The 22,444-nt window shown below is 35.6% G+C and overlaps 1 protein-coding gene across 1 annotated transcript in view; it reads left to right on the plus strand.

Moving 5' to 3' along the window:
* The window catches only part of LOC145688360 (UMP-CMP kinase-like), a 119,231-nt gene that overhangs the window by 30,861 nt on the left and 65,926 nt on the right, over positions 1 to 22,444 (plus strand). The window contains exons 2-3 of the mRNA XM_081762509.1: positions 10,646 to 10,776; positions 19,795 to 19,941. Of these exons, the coding sequence (XP_081618635.1) occupies positions 10,646 to 10,776; positions 19,795 to 19,941 (278 nt within the window). The remainder of the gene's footprint in view (positions 1 to 10,645; positions 10,777 to 19,794; positions 19,942 to 22,444) is intronic.

The following is a 22,444-nucleotide window of genomic DNA, read 5'->3' on the forward strand; positions in this document are numbered from 1 at the left end:
TCTTTGAGTTTTACGTCCCACGTTTATGCCGGTTAGGCTAAAGGAGACGGTGAAGATGAGAAATGAATGAAATGGTGGAATGAAGAAAGTGGGAGGAAACGGGAGAACCCCGAGACCCACGAGCACGGAATTTGTCCACCACAAAGTCCACACGGCGCGCTGGAATCGAACCAGGGGCCCCAAGCACCGGAGGTGAACATTCTACCACTGAGCCACCGCGTCCGCCATTTGTGAGTTTTGAACCTAAAGTTCTAATCCTATAATAACTTCCTGTATCGAAGTCCTGGAAAATTGGTGATTTGTGCCGGTAAACGTCCTGGGACTTTTTTTCGGTGGAAAGAGAGTGGGAACCCTAATTATTACTATCATATGATGTATAAAATTCTTGTATATATTTGGAATCGACCTTTCTTTCTCGCTAAATTAATTCTCTCAAGTATCACGTGATATTTTAACTTCCAATCAAAATTTTATAGGAATTGGAGCCTCAATCCCTACTAAAACCACAAAATTAACGTCCGAATAAATATGCTCGTAAACTTGTCTTGGAAAGTTCATGTCTCAAAGAAATAAATAACAAGAATGTTAGGAATAATCCAAAAAAATGGATCAAAAGATTGCGGTCTTGCCCAAGAATTAGTTTCTGGATCAGGCGGCACAAAAGTTTGGAACGGTTCCTAAATCGAGTTTTCGTATTTTTTACGGAAAAAGCACATCATACTGAGTAAATTGGTAGTTTTGGTTTGGCTACACTATATGTAGTTCTCAAAATATGTGGCGTACAAGAAAATGTTTAATTCTATGAAATATTGATATATATTTTTTTTTTTTATCAGGGGCCACAAAAGTTTTGAACTATTTTTAAATCAAGTTTTCGTACTTTTTACGGAATAAGCACATTATACTGAGTAAATTGGTAGTTTTGGTTTGGCTATACTATATGTAGTTCTTACATATAGTGTAAGATATAAGGCCTACAAGAAAATTTTTGCCTGAAATATATGGGATCTTTTGATCCAAAAAATATGAGGAATTAAAAGTAGATAAACTTTATTACTTAAATAATGCTCTAAAAAAGGAGTTTGGACTGCTTGGCTAATTATAAGACGCCACTTCCATCCTAGATATACTCAATAATCCTGTTCACCTTCCCTAATAACTAATGGTGAAGGTAATAAGATGCTAATTCTTTATAATACTTCTTTCATAAAACAGTCCTACCAGGCAAATGCCGGGATGGTACCTACTAAACAGGCCCTAGCCGATACCTTCCCAAATCCTTTCCATTGTTGTTGTTGGATATCCAGTATAAAACGGCCTCTGAGCTGTATCTGGTGATTGTTAAATAAATATATAAATAAATAGATTCATCTAATCAGTCTTGGGTTCTGCGGAAATACGGATTACAGTACTCATTTTACTCTGCTCCGTACTCCTTACTTTCAAAGACTGGACCCCGACTCAAAGGCATAGTCTGGCTTACACCTGGTTGGAAAACTGAACACACAGTCTTCCACAAAGTAATCTAATTAAATTGCAAGGATAGGTTAAGTTGAGGGTTAGGTTAGTCAGCCTTCTCTCCTGGCCCAGACTTCAAGTTTCCTTACACTCAAGGAATGAGTAATAGGTAAAAAGCTCACTCGTATACTTTCTAACACGAAAGCCGTAGTGAGAAACAAGTATTCGATAAACAGCACCTATATATGCTGAAATCATCTTATTAGGGGCTCCAACCCAAACGAATCTGGATTCTTTACATTCTATACATCCTCCATCACTAGGAGAGATTCAGTTTCCTAAATCTGCACGAGCTCACTTACTCACGTGACAGATCCCATGAGACAGCTTACATACTATCTGTTCTAAAACAAAAATTCAATACCCTTTTTTTTAGACGTAAGATTATTAACTAAAGAAAACTCATAAGCATCCTAAGTCCCTATTTTGAAATTCCTATCTGACAGCCGAAGTTAACTTACTTCAGCGGGAAAACTTTATTGTAACGGATCTACCCATCCAAATTAGAAACACTAGATAAGCTAAAGAAAAATTTCTACAACACAGTTCACTTTCTGCATTGTAGAGGCTGGCCGAAACACCCGAGACCTTGACAGCTAGGACTGCAGCTAGACACAGCAACGAATAATAGAGCAGCTTCCCTTTTTATACGTTTTGAGCTGCACAAAAAAAAAAAAAAAAAAAAAAAAAATAAGATCCTTAGGAGCATAAAATTCAATGCCAGTTAGTTGGGTGAAAAGAGAGTAGGGGAGATGAACTAACAAATGACATTCCTCTCGCAACAGGCTATTAAAAGATTAAAAAAAAAAGAACTAACAAATGAAAATAACTTATGAATCTAACTAACTAGATCGAGTATGATTTGAAAATACTTAAGTGAGATTAATCTCTAATATATATATACAGTAACTTACGACATAAATACAATAAACATAACTTAATACCGTTAAATATATATATGGATAAATATGTTCCAGGCCTGGGAAGATATAAAATTAAACATATTATTATTATAAGAATATTTAATACACTGCTTGAATATGTTAATATTGTATACAGCAAGGTTAAGAATTATACCTATTAAGCAAAGTTATTAAGAGTTCACAGTTAAGTGGGGCTTCATGAGGGATCTTTTTTGCAATTGTGATGAACGAACTCACAAAAATCCAAGAGGTATGGGAATCTGCTATTTGGGGATATGTTATTTTGTGGATGACATCGTGCTGGTGAGTGAGACCAAGGCAGCACTACAAGAGATGCTTAGAGAGGAGCTTTGAAGAACAAAGGTGTTGAATTAGTAAAACCAAGACAGAATATTTACATTGTCCTTTCAGAAAAAATGTAATCGAGGATACAAGAATATGACAAGACGAAGAAGAGGTGGTCATGACGAGGAAATTCAAGTATTTGGGATCAATACTGCAGGAAAACACAGGAATAGAAGAAGATATATACAGCAGAATTAACAGCGGTTGGACAAAGTGGAGAGAAGCGTCAGAAGTATTGTGTGACTGTAGGGTACCAATACGCCCTAAATGAAAATTCACAAAACAGTAGTGAGACCTGTAATATTAGATGGAGCGGAATGTTGGACGACGAAGAAGAGAGAGAAACATAAGTTTCATTGCAGAGATGAAGATGCTGCGATGAATGTGTGGAGTTCCGTGGAAAGACAAAATTAAGAATGAAAGATCCGGAGAACAGTGAAGGTGAGACCAGTAGTAGAAAAACTACAAGAAAGTAAACTGAAATGGTTTGGGTATGTAAGATCATCTTTGGAATACGTAGCTCACTAGTGAATGCTAGAGAACAAACGAGTCCGAGGCCGGCTAAAGAAGAACTTAGGTTAAGAACGAGATGGTGCAGTGTGTTATCACAGCGGATATGACACAAGATAGAAACAGGTGAAAGACAGCGATCCGAAAAGCCGACCCCAGCTAACTAGGAAAAGAGGCTTAGAAGAAGAAGACGACTACTTTCATTGATATGCATATCCTGTGGGGGAGAGAGTAGGCTCAATGAACCCAATCCTTCTCCGCGTGCAAGGAGCGGACAATACAGCTAGTCTCAAATCAAAAGCAATGCAACTACATTTTATTTGTTTTGTAGTACATACTCGCTTACTAGTACAAAGAAATAATAGCATGTCTTTGTCTGTGTGTCAGTTAATTACAAATCGAAGACGCTTCTCTTAAAGGAGGAAATCACTAAACGATATATCTCAACACTAATGGAATCATATCGTGAAACTTTCGAATTCTTCTTGTGTATCTGATGGAGTATGTGACGTGTAGTACAATTATTGTATGTTACGAAAGCCTTGTAATCGTAAAATTTACTGTAACAAAGCAAGTCGACAACTGAAAATGAAAGTTAAAAAAAAAAAAAAAAAAAAAAAAAAACTGTTTCGAACGTTTGAGTTCTTCCCCCCCCCAAAAAAAACTACTATTTATTTTTTAAAGAAATATCCATTTAATTAAGACTTTTTTTTTATCTCGGACTTCTGAACTTGATGTACTCTCCCAGTATTTGCCTGGCGTGTTTCGAGGGGAACTAAAGGAATCTTCATTCAAGACGCAAGGCTCAGGGATTAGACTCGTGAGTATGATAGGGGATTTTGTTCCTATTCTATATTATGTAGAATTACTAACTTTTTTTTTTTTTTTTTTTTTTTACTCTACAAAATTGTGTACCTCCCTTTTTCTAGAAATTGAAATATAAACGAGTGTCAGTGGTGCAAAGTGTATCTCACGAAACACGGATGGGGCTTCCCGAATTCCCTTGTGCGACATTTTTTTCTTTCTTTTTAAGTTTAGTTCAATGTCTCACAATTATGCACTGAGGTTAAGGGAGATTGTAATGATGAGATGGATGATAATGATGTCATGATAAAAGTAGGAGAAAACGGGAGAACCTCGAGAAAACCCATGCGCACGGTGTTTGTCCACCACAAAGCCAACTTGGTTGGAGCTGGGATCGAACCAGGAACCCGCGCCAGAGGTGAGCCACCGCGATCCAACAAGTTAATTCCATAGTTTCATGTGTACAATAGAACGTAAATGCTTAAATGTATTTTAAGTAGGTGTGTGCTTACAAATACGTTTAAATATACATACAAATTTTAATAATACCGAATTTTGCCCAATAAAACTCACTGGGCTGGGTTCTTAAAGAAACTCTGGATATTTCACAACCCTGCTTTGTACACTGCCTTCATTTAGCACTTTACTTCATTATGAGTTCCCTATGAAGAATGACATGGTAGAGAGCACACTTTGCATTTCGTGTTCCTACCTTACTATATACGTGAGTGATAAGCTTCCGATATATTGTGAGTACTTACACATTGGTCTCCCAAAATAATATAACACATTTCTTCGGTAAATTTTACAAATCTATGTTTACTTAAACTGGGATAGCTTCTTCCATGTTTATTGCATGCACATTCAGCAAGTAATCTGACATAACTGCAGTAGTACGTGTTGCGCACATTGTATTCTGCCTTTTTTAAAAGGTACTTTATAAAGCAAAACTTCCAATTCTAATGAGAAAGAGAAAGCAAAGTATGACTTCTGTATTGTACTTTTTAAAGTTTATTTCGTAACAAATAAATCAGCCACAGCAAAATATCGATATGTACAAATGGAAGAAATACCTGCTTGCGAAAACTTGCTCTGAGATTATTTTAATTGCTGCAATATCGTTGTAACTTTTACAACTTGTAGCTGAAATACAGTTATCATAAATATATTTTTCCGTTAGCCTTGTGCAAATAACGCATTTCAGTAGAACAAAATGTCAAAAGTGTTCTTTCGTTTAGCAAATTCTCGTATATGTTGAGGACACTTGTTTTCTTCGGAGCTAGGAGTTGTTTCCCTCGCAGTTATTTTTTTCTTACATCCTAGTTTAGGAGCACCACTTGAAATAAATGTTGAAAAATTATAATTCTTTCAATAATTTCCTTTCTATTTTACTCCAAAAGTTTTGCGGTAGGCGACATCAAAATATCCCCCATAGTATAGAAGAAGTTTAAGGGGAAAAGTAGTAATTGTGGAAAAATTACAACTCTCATGATTTGCGTATAAATACAGCGTCCTTACATATGCCGTAAAGCTACAGTGCAAATAACACAAATCAATCGTTGCTAGGTGGCCACTAAAATGCACAAGTGCTGTCTAAACGACTCACATCAGGTCGAAACTGGACTACCGGCGCGAAGGTGCGTCGGTAGGGAGCAGGCGCGTCAACGACAGTGGGTATATGTGTAAGAGATTTTAGTGAAACAACGTGGCCTTTCACAGTGATAGGAGTTCCTGCAGCACTTATAATGTTTTCACACTAGTAACCTTACACTTCTAGAATAAAATACGGATTTTGTATACCGTGCAGAAATACTGCACCATAAGAAAATAATATCTATTTACGTATATGGAGTTATCATCCTTATTTATATGGAGTTACTAATTTTAGCCGTTGTATAGCATTTGTAATTGTTTTACACTAGTAACCCTCCACTTGTAAAGAGCTCCTTCGTGGCTAAGCTGTTAGCGTACGCGCGAGACCCGAGTTCGATTCCCGGCGGGGCTTATGTGGTCCAGAATGCATGTTAATCATAAAATACAGCTGTATTAGGGCTACTTACTATTTACTACTGCCGCCAGTACGCGGAAGATTCCGGGTGCGAGTCCTGGTCCAGTCGTGCGCGTCTTCACTCTTTGTGTATCAATATTGTGTACGTTTTACTCTAGAGAAACAATCTTAGTTATTGCAGTTTTTATACTACTACAGCACACCTGGTGGGTAATATTTGGGTAGACTTCATTATTGTATTAGATTAGAAGGCATTGTATACTACGTGGTTTCTACTTTTAAAACCTTAAAGACACAAAAGCAGTGTCATAAATTGTTTCAAATTCTATTTTTTTTTTTTTTTTCATTTTAAAATACGTATGACCTCCTTCAATGGCGGTAAAGCTTACAAACTATAAATAATTTAACAGAAAATTCACAAAAAGAATTTCACACTGTCTTGCTTTTAGCGGTGAATATCTTAATTGAAGTCACGAATGTAAACTATTACGAAAATTATAAATAGACGTGTTGAATATAGACCAGTTTTATATGTTATTAGAAATGAATAAAAGTTAGTGTGACGGGTGTGTAAAAGGTGGAAACATCAGTAAATGTAATAAATTTTTGTTACCAGTGAACAAAGTGATAGTGTATGTGTCAATATAATACGGGCTGTACTGTTCAAGTTGGAAGCATTTCGGGACTGGGAAGATTGAAAAACAGCTGTGAAAAGTATGCCTAAGTGCAAATATAAAAGCCTAAACTTCAAGAATATTCGCAGTTTTTCATACTTCGATCACGGTGTGCCTAGGCAAAATATTAGGAAAATATAATATTCCCTTTTCCTTCACACACACAAACACTGTCCGAACACGGTCCGTAAGTGATGCATAATCCTTACGGTCGGATTGACTTTTCTAATTACTCACAAATCTCCTAGTGTTAATTTATAGCCTTCTTGAAAATTTTCTAAAGAATTTCCTTGTTTCGTCTCCTTTAAAGCTTCTCCTTTCGTTCCGATATAGTCATAAATATGTATCAAAATAATAATTAAGTCTTATGTGTACTTCTCCAAAATATAATTGCACGCATGATTTTTTGTAAGTTCCGTAAAATTGTGAATGTGCAACAACGCACTCGAAATTATAGGAGGAAAAGTCATAAGAATATATATATATATATATATATATATATATATATATATATATATATATATATATATATAGAGAGAGAGAGAGAGAGAGAGCCCTATATACCGGGTGATTCAATAAGAACATACCAGTCCTATATCGCAGCTAATACTGCTCGTGGAGCCTTCAAACAAAAAATTGCACTACCTAATCGTATGTGTAGAATGCAATAAAAATAGTAGCGAGACCAGTAGCGTCTCGTGAATATCTCCAACGGGGGTCATCTGCAAAATTTGACATGGAAACAGGGGTTGGTTGTGCCTCCATTAAAAGAAGCGTACAATGGGAGAAACGTCGAGAGGAAACACCTTGGCATATTTCTTCCTCGTTGGCAGCAACACGGTCGCATTACTGGGTGAAAGTCAGATGGTGCGAGGGTGTTTCCTCTCGACGTTTCTCCCATTGTGCGCTTGTTTCAATGGAGGCACAATTAACCCCTGTTTCCATGTCAAATTTTGCAGATGACCTTTGTTGGAAATATTCACGATACGCCACTGGTGTCGCTAGTATTTCTATTGCATTCTACACATACGACTTGGTAGTTCAATTGTTTGTTTGATGGCTCTATGTGCATTATTAGCTGAGATAAAGGCCTGCTACGGGTAGTCAGATACAAGTCTGCAACAACACCTCTAGGGGCTAAATGGGAAAGGATATGACAAAGTTTGTCCTCTAAAAGTTACCTTACATTTAATGTCCTTTCGAACGATTCCAACAGTTATACCACTTTCCATTGCAAATTTTGAAGTTGCCCCGCGTTGGAGGTATTCACGTGACGCCACTGATCTCGCTACTATTTTTATTGCATTCTACACATACGATTTGGTAATGCAATTTTTTGTTTGAAGGCTCTACATGCAGTATTAGCTGCGATATAGGCCTCGTACGTTCTTACTGAATCACCCGGCATATATATATATATATATATATATATATATATATATATATATATTGTTATGACTTTTCCTCCTATATATATTAATGAAGCCTTTGCAACACGCCCTGTTGTTGCTGTTTGAAATATTTAGCTCCTATTCCATTACTTAATGCAATGTTACTTTCAGAGCAAAATAATACTTGGCAAATTCACAAAACTTGTTTATTAAAGAAATTGCACAGGCTTTTTAACTCAAAGAAAATCGTAAAAAAACAAGACTTTTAAGGATTCCCCCTCGGTATCTATACAACTGAGAGGTAGTTCTACAGTGTGTTTCGTGTTTTCTTTAGCCGTGCGTCTTTAGTGTTTCCTTTCTGTTGGGATGCGAAACATTTGAACCTGATTCGAATCCTACTTGGTGCTTTTATTTATTCTGAAACTTTCCCACTGTTCGTAGTTTATAGTTTCTGATTTTATGATTGATTTCCTTCTTTCTTTCTTCAGGAGAAGTCTTGCTTTAAAAAGTCGTGAACTGATTGCCATTTATATCCGATGATTTCCCAAACACGAAAAAAATTAATGTGAGCATTTTTTTTCTTTCCTAAGGGTACATAAATGCTACTAAATTGTTACTGAAATGGGTAAAAGCGTTTCTTCTTCTCACTGTGCGTATTGACCGAGGGGGGGGGTCTCACCGACAAAAATGGATGCGCCCTTGAAGAGAAAATTTTCATCCCTGGTACGGATTACTTGTATTACTTTTTCCGTCTCTAGGATTTTTTTTTTTTTAAATTTTCATGGGGATAGAAACAAGGAACAACTTTTATTTTGTAGACATAGTACTACAATTAGGAACAAATCTTGTTAAGGAGATAGGATTACGAAAATTTCGTTATATATTTACCCTGTCCGTATGCCCGTCTGTCCGCAAGACGAAATGATATCAAAGATTACTTTGTGGATCACCACCAAATTTCTTCAGTATGTAGAGGGTCAAAAGATAAGAGTCGAGTTCGATAACGAGGGCAATATTCAAACCGGCAGTAACAGAAATAAACAATTGTCGGATTGTGTTGCGTATTGTAAAACTACGGTACATTTCGAAACTGCAAGTTTCAATATTAAAACTGAAAATGGTAGACCTACTATTTCTGGTTGCGATAGAGGGACATGGTCCAAGATGGAATTTGTTCTTCAGACATTGATTCCGTACGAAATAATTTTCTCTATCTGTTACAGTTTTTGATTCAAGAGGATTAGAATTGCAACTGGAAGTTATATATATTTCTAAAGTTTCGAGTTTTTCTATAGAGATAAGGGCGGAAATCGAACCTATTCCTATGACACTGAGTCCATATATCCATTTTGATTTAATTCGAGTTGATCAGATGCGGTGTGAAAGTTAGCGATTCGAACCAACTTCAAACGTATTGAATCTTCACAAAAGAAACAACACGCATGGCTATCGAAACAACTACAGAGATTTTCTCCAGTTATATGGATATATAACGAACATCTTAACTTTTTTTTATTATTTTATTTTTTTTAACGATTTTTGTGGTCTAAAAGTGTATATTTGTACAAACAAATTTTCTGTATTTGGTAAGGTACTATTTTGTTTTAAAAGTATCATTTCATTAAGTGGACAAAGAGAAGCTAAATATTTCAAAGAGCGAACTGTGAGCTGTGTTTCGAAATATCGTTACTTTTTCTTGTGACTTCCCTTCTACTTTAAATGTGTTTTTACCAAACTGACAATTTTAAGGGACAGAAAAATTTAGACGAGAAATTATATTTTGGAGAAGTGTACAAATAACTAAATGTAATATTGTTAAATAATTACAAAATAATTGGAAATCGTATTGAATCTTTCGGATTGCTCCCTGATCATGTGAAAGGTTCTTATCGTCAAACCAGACGAGTTCACTTGTCTGGAGAGGAACCTCTGGTGTTGTAGATGTTTGAAATTAGTAGGTTTTGATGGAATGTTAAAATTCAGTGTGCTGTTTCAAAGTGATGAAGATGTTTTGATTGACTGAAGATTATAGTGAGGACGTCAGGCTTAAGGCTATTGTCTCCATAGTATCAAAACCATGAAGATTTCTCGCGCTTCTGTGAAAAAGAATTTAAATTCGTATTCTACGTCGGTTTCAAAATTACGTTGACGCAACAGTTAAGAATAATTTAGAATTTGGGGATGGTTCTTGCGTTAATATTATTGTTACTAGAATCAGAAATCGTAATTTCATCATAGTGCAGCTAGCGCAGGATTTGGAGATGTAAGGCGGCCAAGGTTTGTGATATTTGTTGCGAATAGTTACTATATATATTCGGTTTACTTAAGTTTCCTTCCTCTGTATTATTTACGATTCATTCGATTGTTCTTCTGTAAATCATCATCCCCCCCCCCCCCCTGTTAATTGTCAATTCAGTAGGTTCTTAAATTATATTTTGAATTTTCTTTTTTCTTGATGTTGGCGCTATTCAGCTGCGTGCCTGATTTTCCTTCCTGGTGCAGCAAGGAGGACTTACATGTCTTTCGCAAAGAAACCAAACGTCGTGTTCGTGCTTGGTGGGCCAGGAGCAGGAAAGGGGACGCAATGTGAAAACATCGTAAAGGTGAGTCAATTACTTTAAATTCATCGACACAGAATTCATAATTTGACTTTCTTCTTCTGCTTAGATACTTCGTGATATATTGAAACATATCCACAAGACATGTGTGGTTATAACTAAAGTGATTTAATGAAAATAATGCTTCTGATAATGATAATAAATATAGGAATAAAATTTTGGTGATAAAGCTAATCTCGTGCAAGTTTTTCGGGATACTCCCTATGTCCTTCAAAATTTTCCTTTAACCAATTATTTCATTTTTCGATCTGGCTGATCTTGATCTAAGATGAGCGAGCTATGGTTATATTCAGTTGATAAAATATAATACGCGACAAAACATAACCAATTTTTTCCTCGAAGGTTGAGATCTAAGGGTTTACTTGTCCCTACCATAAATTCTTCATTGTAACTAGATTCCGGCGTTGCCGCTCCAACCCACGTAGAACTGTATTAATATGTTAAATAAGTTACTGATAATGGTACTAATAATATGATACTGAATGTAGCAACAATCAACTGTCACGTTAAGTAGTCAGAATTTTAATAAAATGACAAGTGTCATATATTTGTGGTATTTATTAAAACCGTCACCATAAATGTAAACGATATAGATACAAACAATATTTACAATATCATGATGTGAAATATAAGTAGTACGATGGTAGGGTCTATCAAGGAGAAATCCCTGATACTCTCGTGTGTTTATAATGTCTTGCAGTCCTCCCCTCACGACATTTATGTCATGTAAAAGTTCATCAGCGCAAAGCTCATACTCACAAACACAGGCCTTCCATCACCGCTGTCAGTCCTGGGTGGTTCCTCTGGACGCAGAATAATTGTACCATACCACACTCTTAGCAGGTGTAGGTCGAATGAAGATAATTTTTTAAAAATGCCTGGTTTTATAGTATCACTAAAAACTGTTTTAGTTTTAACAAGGCACTGTTTATTCTGGAAAATATGTTTTTTCAATTTAAAATAGACACCTTGAAGATTTTAACTAATATGTTTTGGACACCATCACCTTGAATAAGCTTGATATTATCACTTTGAAGGTTTTTATGTTTTGATGCCACTGAAAAATCCGTTTGCGTAGGACGTGTTGTTTTTCGTGGTTGTATCGTATTGTTAATCTTGATCTTAAATAGAATTTTCACAAGGAGAAATCACGATGTATATTAGTGTTTAATAATTTTAAACTTTTCATCGTTTGATGAATTTGGGAATATAATAGTATAAAGCTCTCAGTATGACTAACCCCATTACGGTTATCATAGTAGCATCGTACAGTGTTTGTTCCGTCTGGCATCTGTAGCTTTTACACCGTGATTGAAGAATGTATATTTCGGTAGCTAGGCTTTGCAATCAGCCCACATCATGTGACAATATATGAAAGCTATTTTATTCTACTTTGTTCAGTTTAAAACACAAATTACTTTGATGTTAATTATGTCGGAAGTATGTAAATGTTATCGAATAGAGCAAATCTTTCTTACTCCCGATCGAAGCCTTTGCATTATGATTATTCCATAAATGAAGTAAAGGCAATGCTCTAAATAGAAGAGGGGGAGTATGCGGGGTATACTTTCTTAGATCTTAGAGCACTACATAAAGGAATAGCAATACAGTTTAAAAACCGAGATCTTCCTATCTCGAGTATTTTCAGTGCGTAGCTGATGCTTGTTGCATTGCGACAGTGGGTAGGCACAGCTCCTCATGGACCGTAGCTCCAGGGAGTCATTTTAGTACTTATCTATATTTCCTAGGTAATTTTCTCACTATTTCATTATGCATAATTATTATTTTATTACCAACGTCCTAGCCACACTGGAATATCACTCCCCATGAGATCAGCGAAGTCAAGCAGTCCTGGGTCTGGTCAGAGGAAAGATAAATGTGCTATTCGTACTCACCAGACGGTGTTGGCGCTGCGGCGTCCACCCAGCGTCTTGAGGACAGTTGGAAGCTACTTGAAAGAAAAAAGTAGCGAACTGTAGTCCAGGAAGCAAGCATTAACGGCGAGGGTAGTCGATCTGCTGACAACACATCACCCCACAGGAATGAATGTCATAAGTCCAGGCCTTCTAAGGGCTGTTGCGCCAGGAATTTAGTTATCATTAAGCCTATTATTATTGCTAATAATAATAATATTAGTATTAGGCTTAATAAAGATACTGCCTGTTTGTTTGCTCTGCTCGTAAATACATTATTTCTAACTTTATAGTATAGTTAGACAGGCCATCAGTTTCTTTCTAATGTGATTCATCACGTTACTGGATGATAAAAACTGGACAAACTACAAATTAGGATACTACACAAGAAATTAATAATGATAGCTTTATTACTCAGACATTAACCTGCATACATTAATAAATATGAGGATCTAGATACTTAATAGAATGCTTTCTAATCACTTCTTTTTTAAAGAAAAAGTTTTAAATTGTCATTATAGACAGATGGCCTGTCGAATAATAATAATAATAATAATAATAATAATAATAATAATAATAATAATAATAATGTTTTCCCAGGACATTGAACGAAGTTATCGTGTTTTGCAAAATATATTTGATGAAAACAAGGATCATGTTGTCATCGAGATAGATCAATCGTCCTCAGAAAGTGGGGATAACGAAAACGAGGACATATTTTAAACTCTTGAAGTGTCAAGTTCCAATTGTTTATTTTTTCTATTTATGTGAGAATTTTTAAAATAATATTCAGTCAGGTCTGATATAGTGCTTTATGTGAGATTGATTCTAAGTTGGAAGGGCATAAACAAGAAATAATAATAATAATAATAATAATAATAATAATAATAATGCTATTTATAAAAGACTAACATTAGTGCATCACGCTTACTCCTAGTAGTAAATCACATTCATGCTCATTGCAATAATATAATGGAATAATTTAGATTTGAGCATTTATATTTATGTATCCGCAAGTTCGTTGGTGGGCTAACTTAAAAAAAAAAAGTGAAGCAAACAATTAGAGCTCTTAAGTATGATTTTAACCTATAATTAGTGCTTGAAATTTTCAGGTAAACAGTACCCGCCCGATACCCATTGCGTTTGGTTTACTCGATCCTTAGACCTGATAAACCCGTTTGACCCGTGTTTCGCCTGTTTGGACCGTTTGATCCGATAGACTCGTTATGAGTTCGTACATGATAATTAGAACAATTTGTGTTATCATAATAAAGTGAAACAACACACTATTTACAACCATGATAGGCTAAGCTTGTTTTCATAAAAACAGGGTTATCAGGCTAACCCTATTCATACGGTTCAATCGGGCAAACCCGATTCATACGGGTAAAAATACATTATCAGTCCAACGGGCGGTCCAGGATCGATTCTATTTTCCGAGCATTACCGAAAATGCACAGTAGCCCGAAACGGCTCGGACGTAAAAACTATACTATTATTATTATTATTATTATTATTATTATTATTATTATTATTATATTAAAAAGAGAGAAAATTACTTGTTGAATGACCGGTACGTATTTATTCCTATTTTAAATGGTTATTCTTGTTTTATTTATCTGCTTATTGGTTTGCAACACTTAGAAAGAATAGTTCGAGACTTCATTGTTTACCCTGGCGACAGGGAGACCGGCTAAGCTTCTGTATTACCGGCAATATCCAACTGGTTGACAAACCGCACGTGGCCGCTAAAAACCATATGACAGTTTTACTGCTGATAAGAAAACTTGGTTTAGCTTTGAAAACCACTATAGCTTAATGCATGGGGAGAAGCTGGCAGAAGAATTGAAATTAAAATTTAAAGAAAATGAATGAAACTGTTTATTTATTCATTTAATTTTCGATAATTCAGTTTCAAGACTTTTGTATGACATAAAGTGATAACTAATAGTACGAACGGGTAAAGTACAGTACCACATCAGAATCAATAGATACGAAATCGAAATAGATAAGTTGTTGATGTAGTGGATTTAATGAAGATTTTAATTTCCTTGAATAGTAAAGTAATTGGTGGGAGGAGAGTCTGTATACCTGAATCATCTTAGATTCGTGACTTTATAGACAATTCATGCACCTTGTAACGGAATATTATTTGGCGAGTGCAAGTAAAGGGTGTTCTCATATACGATACCGAAATTGAATCGAGTGCGTATTTTATTATTATTATTTCCAAGTTGGCAGATCTGTTCCTACCATTGCTGTTGTGTCTCTGATTAATGCAGCTTCAATTGGTTTGACTTTTTTTTTTCCTATGTGGTTTTCATTCATGGAGAAGTTTACGACTGAGCAATGTGTTCCTATTGTGAAAACATTTTACTAAAGTGTAAGACATAGCTTACAAAATTATGTGGTCGCACAACCTGTGATTTCTTTTCAGGGTTTTTGAAATCACAGGTGTACGCCAACGAATCACACACACTTTTGGAACTCAAGGTGGAAATCATATGCGTGGGTGGAAGCATCAGGAGAGATCTGCGAAATGGTTATGAATGATTTATAGAGCAATAAATGCATACAAACTCAGTGGAGTGAACTTATTTGTAACATTGTAACTCATAGGTAGATGAGATATGTTAACTTATTACATGTGTGATGTTACTGATTACAACATGCAACCATTTACATGATTTTTTTTTTTTTTTTTTAACTTTCAAATTCGGCATCTTATTTGGAACATCCTTTAAATTTGTGTGTAATGAAGTTATACAGGCATAGTTATTCAGTTGTATTTTCAGTATTTCTTAATTTACTTTCTAATTTCCAGATTTTCATATATCCTTTTGAAGCACAGGGTAACTCATAGGTAGATGAGATATGTTAACTTATTACATGTGTGATGTTACTGATTACAACATGCAACCATTTACATGATTTTTTTTTTTTTAACTTTCAAATTCGGCATCTTATTTGGAACATCCTTTAAATTTGTGTGTAATGAAGTTATACAGGCATAGTTATTCAGTTGTATTTTCAGTATTTCTTAATTTACTTTCTAATTTCCAGATTTTCATATATCCTTTTGAAGCACAGGGTAAAGGAATTGAACACCGTGTACCCCGTCTCTCTACTGCAGCGTTTCCCAACCTTTTTCAACTTACGGCACACTACATGTGTAACTTGAATTCTTGCGGCACACACACACACACATATATATATATATATATATATATATATATATTATTATTATTATTATTATTTGTAAATATAAAATACAGTGGTATTTTTTTTCTCTCTGTGATTACTGATCTACTCACAGAGAAGAAAGCTCGATCACTGGTTTTCCGCCGTGGTAAATCATTATGCTTATTTTTCTAAAAATAGAGAACAATTGCAATGCAATATAGGACTCAGGTTTCTAAAAATACAATTCCTTTTTCGAAAACTGTATCCAAATTTCACAAAGAAGGGAAATCACTAAATAATGAACGAACAAACAAATCTCTTTTAGTTTTAAAACACAAATGTAGGTAATTTATATGCACGTTTGCTTTGTAGAAAGGATTGAATGATATTTTTAAATTTCAAGTTACGAAATTGTCTGCAACAATAAAGAAGCAATAATAGTCATAACAATGATATCAAATGTTTTTTCTTTTTAATTAAAAATGTACAGAAAAGTAACTCAGTATGAAACTTAAAATTGTAGATTGATAGTAGAGGTTCATAGTAATGTGCAATACAAATATATGTTTTTCCTATGTCTTGCAATTTGATTGCTATAGAATTAATAATTTTGTTTCAATTTTCTCGCGGCACACCAGCGGCCCACTCGCGACACACCAATGTGCCGCGGCACACTGGTTGGGAAACGCCGCTCTACTGTCTTAGGACCGCGCCGAAATATGTTAAGGAAAATGAGCCAAAATGTGCTTCAGGAAGAACAGTGAAATTAAACCAGACTAATAAAAATGAATAATAGATTCTAGATATTGAGCATTTCTCCACCCCTAACACCTTTAATTCGTAACATGTCTTTAGAAATGCTCCGAAGACGACGCTAAACACCTAACAGAGCGTATACAGACGCGCTGAATGAAAATACTTCTCCGTACTCGGAAAGTTCGTCTAGAGATGTAGTCTTTCAAACCTATGCTCGGTATAGTTTTGCCAACTCTCTTATATATATATAATATACAGGGTATTAATGATCTATACCGACAAACTGTAAGAGGTGATTCCTCACTTCAAAATAAGATAAAACGTTCATATAGACCTATTGCATAAAGTGCATAGTTTCAGAGCTAGGGTTGTCCAAAATCGCGAAAAAGCTAAATTTCAACAGGCCCTATTTCGAATTGCAGAAACCGTGGATGGTGGTCCTTATCAGCGTGAAGGAAGTCACTCGTACACAATCAAAAATGCATATTACATCAATTTTCAATGGGTGTGCAGGGTATAATTCTAAAATATGCTCTCAATAGAGTTTTCAGATATACCCTGATTTCAAGGAGAGTCCAAAGTAGACAGGAGGTAAGTCTTGACAACAGTCGACATCCAGTGCTTCGGAAGGAAGTCGGAAGTGATAGGAACCGGAAGCTCCATGTTTTTCTGTGTTCGAAATAACGTGTGATGCGATTTACTTCGTCACGGTATATTTAACGTTTTGTTTACTTATAAGCATGAGAGAAAACATCTCAGCATGCTTTTTCCCGAGTACAAGAGACCGTGCTGTTGACGATTCTTAACACTTCCGACATTGCGCCAAAGGATTCCGTGTTCACTGCTGTCAAGGCTTATCGTTTGCCTACTTTGGACCAATCATGAACTCAGAGCATATCTCAAAATTCGGTTGATGGCATGTTTGGGAATGTCACCCTGCACACCCATTGAACATTAATGAAATATGCATTTTTGGATTGTGTATGCGTGACTTCCTTTACGTTGATAAGCACTATGACTCCACGATTTCTCGAATTCGAAATAGGGCCTCGTGAAATTTGTCTTTTTCGCGGTTTTGGACAGCCCTAGCTCTGAAACTATGCACTTTTCCCCCACAGGTCCATAGGGACTTTGTGACTTTTGATGTGAGGAATTATCGCTTACAGTTTGTTCGTATAGTTCATTAACACCCTGTATATATATATATATATATATATATATATATATATATATATATACATATAATCTGTGACATTGACATATTCTGTGATGCCAGCACATTAACAGTGTTGCTAATTGAACAAGTATGTATATTATTTTTACAAATAGCACCACGTGAAGCTATTGCAGGTTTCAAATCTAGATATAAAACGAAAACTTACAGTAGCACACTTATTACTCAGTGTTGCAAACTAACGACGCTACAGTATCACAAATATCGAAAAATAACTAAGTTCTGGAAGACTTTACAACAGTAATAATGCAACTGAGACGGATGGGACAATACACATCCAAAGTGCCTTAGTGTTGAACACTGCAAACAGTGACGTATTTCGAACAAGTAGAAACAAAATTACAAGGAAATGAAATTGACTTTTTCAAAGAACTTTATTTCACAAAAGTGTTTAGATAAGTATTACATCCACTTACATAGATGGTTTTCAATAGGCAAGAAGACCATAACGCGCTTTACAGCAATTTGGTACCTTAAACTATCCGGAGATATGAGAAAATGGTAACATTTAATATCTTACGTATAAAATGGTGTATTTATGAATAGCATTATAACATTTTTTGGTAGGTATAATTACAAGCTCTCGGAATTACATAATTTTAAGCAGTGTTGCGAACTTCATCATTTTTATCATATCTCCAGACGGTTTGAAATATCGAATTGTTGTAAACGGCATTATGATCTCTATTTCTATTGGAAACCATGCAACTGGATGAGCTACTTATCTCTGCAATTTTTCGAAATAAATCTTTTGAGGAAAACAAATGTTGAATCCCTGGTAACTTTGTTCGCATTCATACGAAATCTACCATATGGTCGCAGCATTTCATATTAAGGTATGTTGGATGTATATTACCCGTCCGTCTCACTTGCGTTATTATTGCTATAGAGACCACAAAATTCGGATGTTCGTGATACTGAAGCATCTTTAATTTGTAACATTGAATATTGTACGTTTTCTTTTAACATGTCAATTTGAAATGCGTAATAACCTGACGTAGTGCTATTTGAAAAGAAAAGAAGAAAAAAAGAAACTTTGTTGTTGGCAGCATTGTTGACAATGTCCCCATGCCGATATTTGCATGGTACAAGGTTTTTATTTTTTCTTTCTGTTAGTTCAAAAGGTACATGGGCGTATTAAAATAAACGATCCTCTCCATCCAGGATTTACGTATAAGCTAAACAAACTCTAGCTTAGGGCCCCACTTTGCTGCGAGGCCCCAAAAAGTTTACAGAAAAAACTGTATGTACATTTCCAAAATATAAGATAAAAGAAATAAATAAAGTTTATACATCAACAGTGTTTTTTGTTATGTAGGCTTCTATGATCTAAGTCATGGGAACGCTCCTGCTAGTCTGCTCCCAAAAGTATCACTAATTGCTCATTTCTGCACAAAGGGTTGCTACGTTCTTCATGAGCTGGTTGCATGACAACATGTAACATGCAGCTGCACACTGCAGTGCAAACAATTTGTCATTGACAAAGGACAGCTTGAACATATAAAAGGCCCCATTACCTTCAATAGCTTAGGGCCTCATCAAATCTAAATCCGGCTCTGGCCCTCCCTGTATGTAAACGTGGGAAGTAACTATTGAAAACAAGTTTCCATTAAAGAAGGTTAACACATACCCTCCAATCTTCATAATTATCCAATATTGGATACTTTTATTATGTAAAAATGAGGTTGTTAGGAAAATAGACTTCGCCGTAGTTGTTTCTTTGCAAGTGGATGGTATAGAAATAAGTTAGTAATATTTAGTGGGAACTCGTGATTTTTTTATTTCTTTAATTTTAATAGATTTATTTAATGTAGTATTCCAATTTGTATTACGTTCATTAAATTCTAGTTATTAATGTAACTGAATCAAAGAAAAGCTTTTCATTCGCTATTTTCCATTTTATTTAATTTTTAAAAGGAATATGGCTTCGTACACCTATCAGCCGGCGATTTGCTGCGGGAGGAAAGGAGGAAACCAGGTTCAAAATATGGGGAGATGATAGAAGAACATATTAAGAATGGAACCATTGTACCTGTGGAAATTACATGCTCTTTATTGGAAACGGTAAGCAATCCTTATGACAAACATTTAATTCATTTAAGTGTAGAAAGGAATAACGAAGTATGTGAACCTGTACAGTAAAGTACTTAAGGTAATAGGAAGTAAGTAGAATAAGGAAAGTTTACCATGCATCCGGTGAATTAGAGTTTATTCAAATTGTGTAGGTGTTCGTTTATACCTTTTTCAATGAACAACGTTTTTTGTCATCCTTGTTTAGTTCGTTTTGTTCTAGCTGACTAAACATTTTTTTTCACTTGCTTATAGTTTTCCCATTCGTACTTTGGACTTCGTCCTAGCTTTTTTCTGCTTCCATTGATTTCGCCTTCCTGTGTGTGGGTGCTTGAATTTCCTCACTCTCTCTAATTTCTCTATACCATCACTAGACTTCGGATCGATATACGCTAAAAAAAAAAAAAAAAAAAAAAAAAAAAAAAAAAAAAAAAAAAAAAAAAAAACCTTTCGCATAAATACTTTTCCAATTTCACCTGAATCCAGTGTAGTGGAGAGTTCTAAACCTCATTATTCTAATTGTGTTATTCGCTTCGGAAGTTGGTTCAAGTGAACTTTGATAAAGCTGACATTTGATACTGGTGACATTGCAGACCTCTATTGCTTCGTGAATACGTTAAACTTGTTCGGAATGCAAGGGACTCAGTACCTGGAATGTTAAAAGCTAAATGGGATTAGGATTCATTAGAGTTAGAACTTGAGTGACATAATTTCTAAAATTAGCCTTCCCGGCTGATCTGGTGGCTAGTGTCCGCATTTTTGATGTACTGGGTTCGATTTCCGGTGGGGGAGCTTTGAAATTTAAATGCATTATGGAGGTTTGGATGTCACCTTAAACGTTAGGTATACATTTCCTATAGCCGTGGTCTTCAAGAAACTTCCCCTACTAAACTCAACCAACTGATGATTTAAAATTGCAAAGAAAAGGTCTATTCTTCAGGTAAGACAGTGATTTAGATTGCATGAGGAAAAGAACTAGGAGAGCTTTCATCAATATTGAGAAAATTTGGTCAGTAAAAGTGGGTGCGAAAGGATTACAAGATTTGAACAGACAGGAAGAGATGGTAAGTGATATTAAAATTATATAAAGAATTCCTTTAAGAAGCTATTGCAAAAACTTTGAACAAACATACTAACATACAAACCGACGGAGAAACTAAGCCAAATAGAATTATTTATTCCAAAAATTGACAACTTACTTTTTTCAGATCATCCATATGTTTGCTGTAGTACAGAGTAGATTCTATTCATGTTCCCCATCATGCTAATGTTGGCTCAAAGGGCAAGGGTGTTCCAGGCAGCTTATCTGAGAGTAATCGTACGAGAAGATCCTTTTACTAAGAGGTCCTTTATCATTGTGGAAATCTGCTTATTTACATCTGGAAATGGTAATCATATCAGTTAGCGATTCTGTGAAGACCATGACCAGTACAAGTTTTATGTGTCAGCTTTGGACAAAACGCCTATGAACTCGTAGTTCTTCCTTCCAGGAAATGAGTTAAGTGAACGAGGCTTTAAAAAATTGTAAACGTAATAATGCTATGAATTATGCATTTATATGCAGTGACAGTAGAAATATATACTAGCATTCCAAATACGCATTGTATGCACTTACAAAACTAGATTATTTCAGTTTCAGATCACCTGCAACGGATATCTGTTACGGCAGCATACTGGTATCTCATTAAAAAGGTACAAAATGAATAATAATACAAGCAAATATACAAAATTCCGATATCCAATCATCACATTTCTGTGTGGTATACTTCGTTGGTTTTGTTGATTTACCTAGTGTTAGTTGCTTTTGTATATCTTTTTTTTTCTTTATCTATTTCTATGTAATTTTGTTCCATATCTTTCTTATCTTTCTCAGTATTTCTTATGTGATCAGGGTCTCTGACCCGGCGTTGGGAATGTGGTGCCCCTTTGCCCAGTTCTTCGGAACTTCAAGACACACTGGTCCTCCAGTTTGGAGGACTTATTACCCTTCTCGTTGCTACGGATCGTTGTCCCTATCGCGTATCTGCCGCAGGGGAATTATGTTATTTTACAATATGATGCCTTGGACTAAACCGGCCTTAATTCTCTGTTGTGACCTTGCTCTCACAATTGACTAAGATTTGGATAACGCCCGGGACGGATCCTCTCTTGTGGTCTAACAGCTTGATCATTGCGATTTGGTTTATGGGCCGGATCCCTATATTTTAAGACCTGGCTATGGCTCTGGTTCTTGAATCTGATTTTGGTTGTACTGGGCTCTTGTGACGGCGGAGTAAAGGTTGTTGATGCCTAGCCTTATTAGATGGAGTCATATTCTGAAAGGGAAGCAGCTAGGAATGCGGCATTGAAACCTCCAAAGGGACCTGAGCCAGTGGAACGGTGGCCTCCATGAAAGTACCCATCAGTCGAAGGTAGAAGTGGCGCTGGTTTCTTGCACATTGAGCTTGGAGTCATTGCCCAGCTTCCTGAAGGTAGTACCTGATCGCCTTGTTGGTCT

The sequence above is a fragment of the Thermobia domestica genome, chromosome 6, assembly GCF_964235325.1.
Source record: "Thermobia domestica chromosome 6, izTheDome1.hap1.1, whole genome shotgun sequence".
NCBI classification, from domain to species: domain Eukaryota; kingdom Metazoa; phylum Arthropoda; class Insecta; order Zygentoma; family Lepismatidae; genus Thermobia; species Thermobia domestica.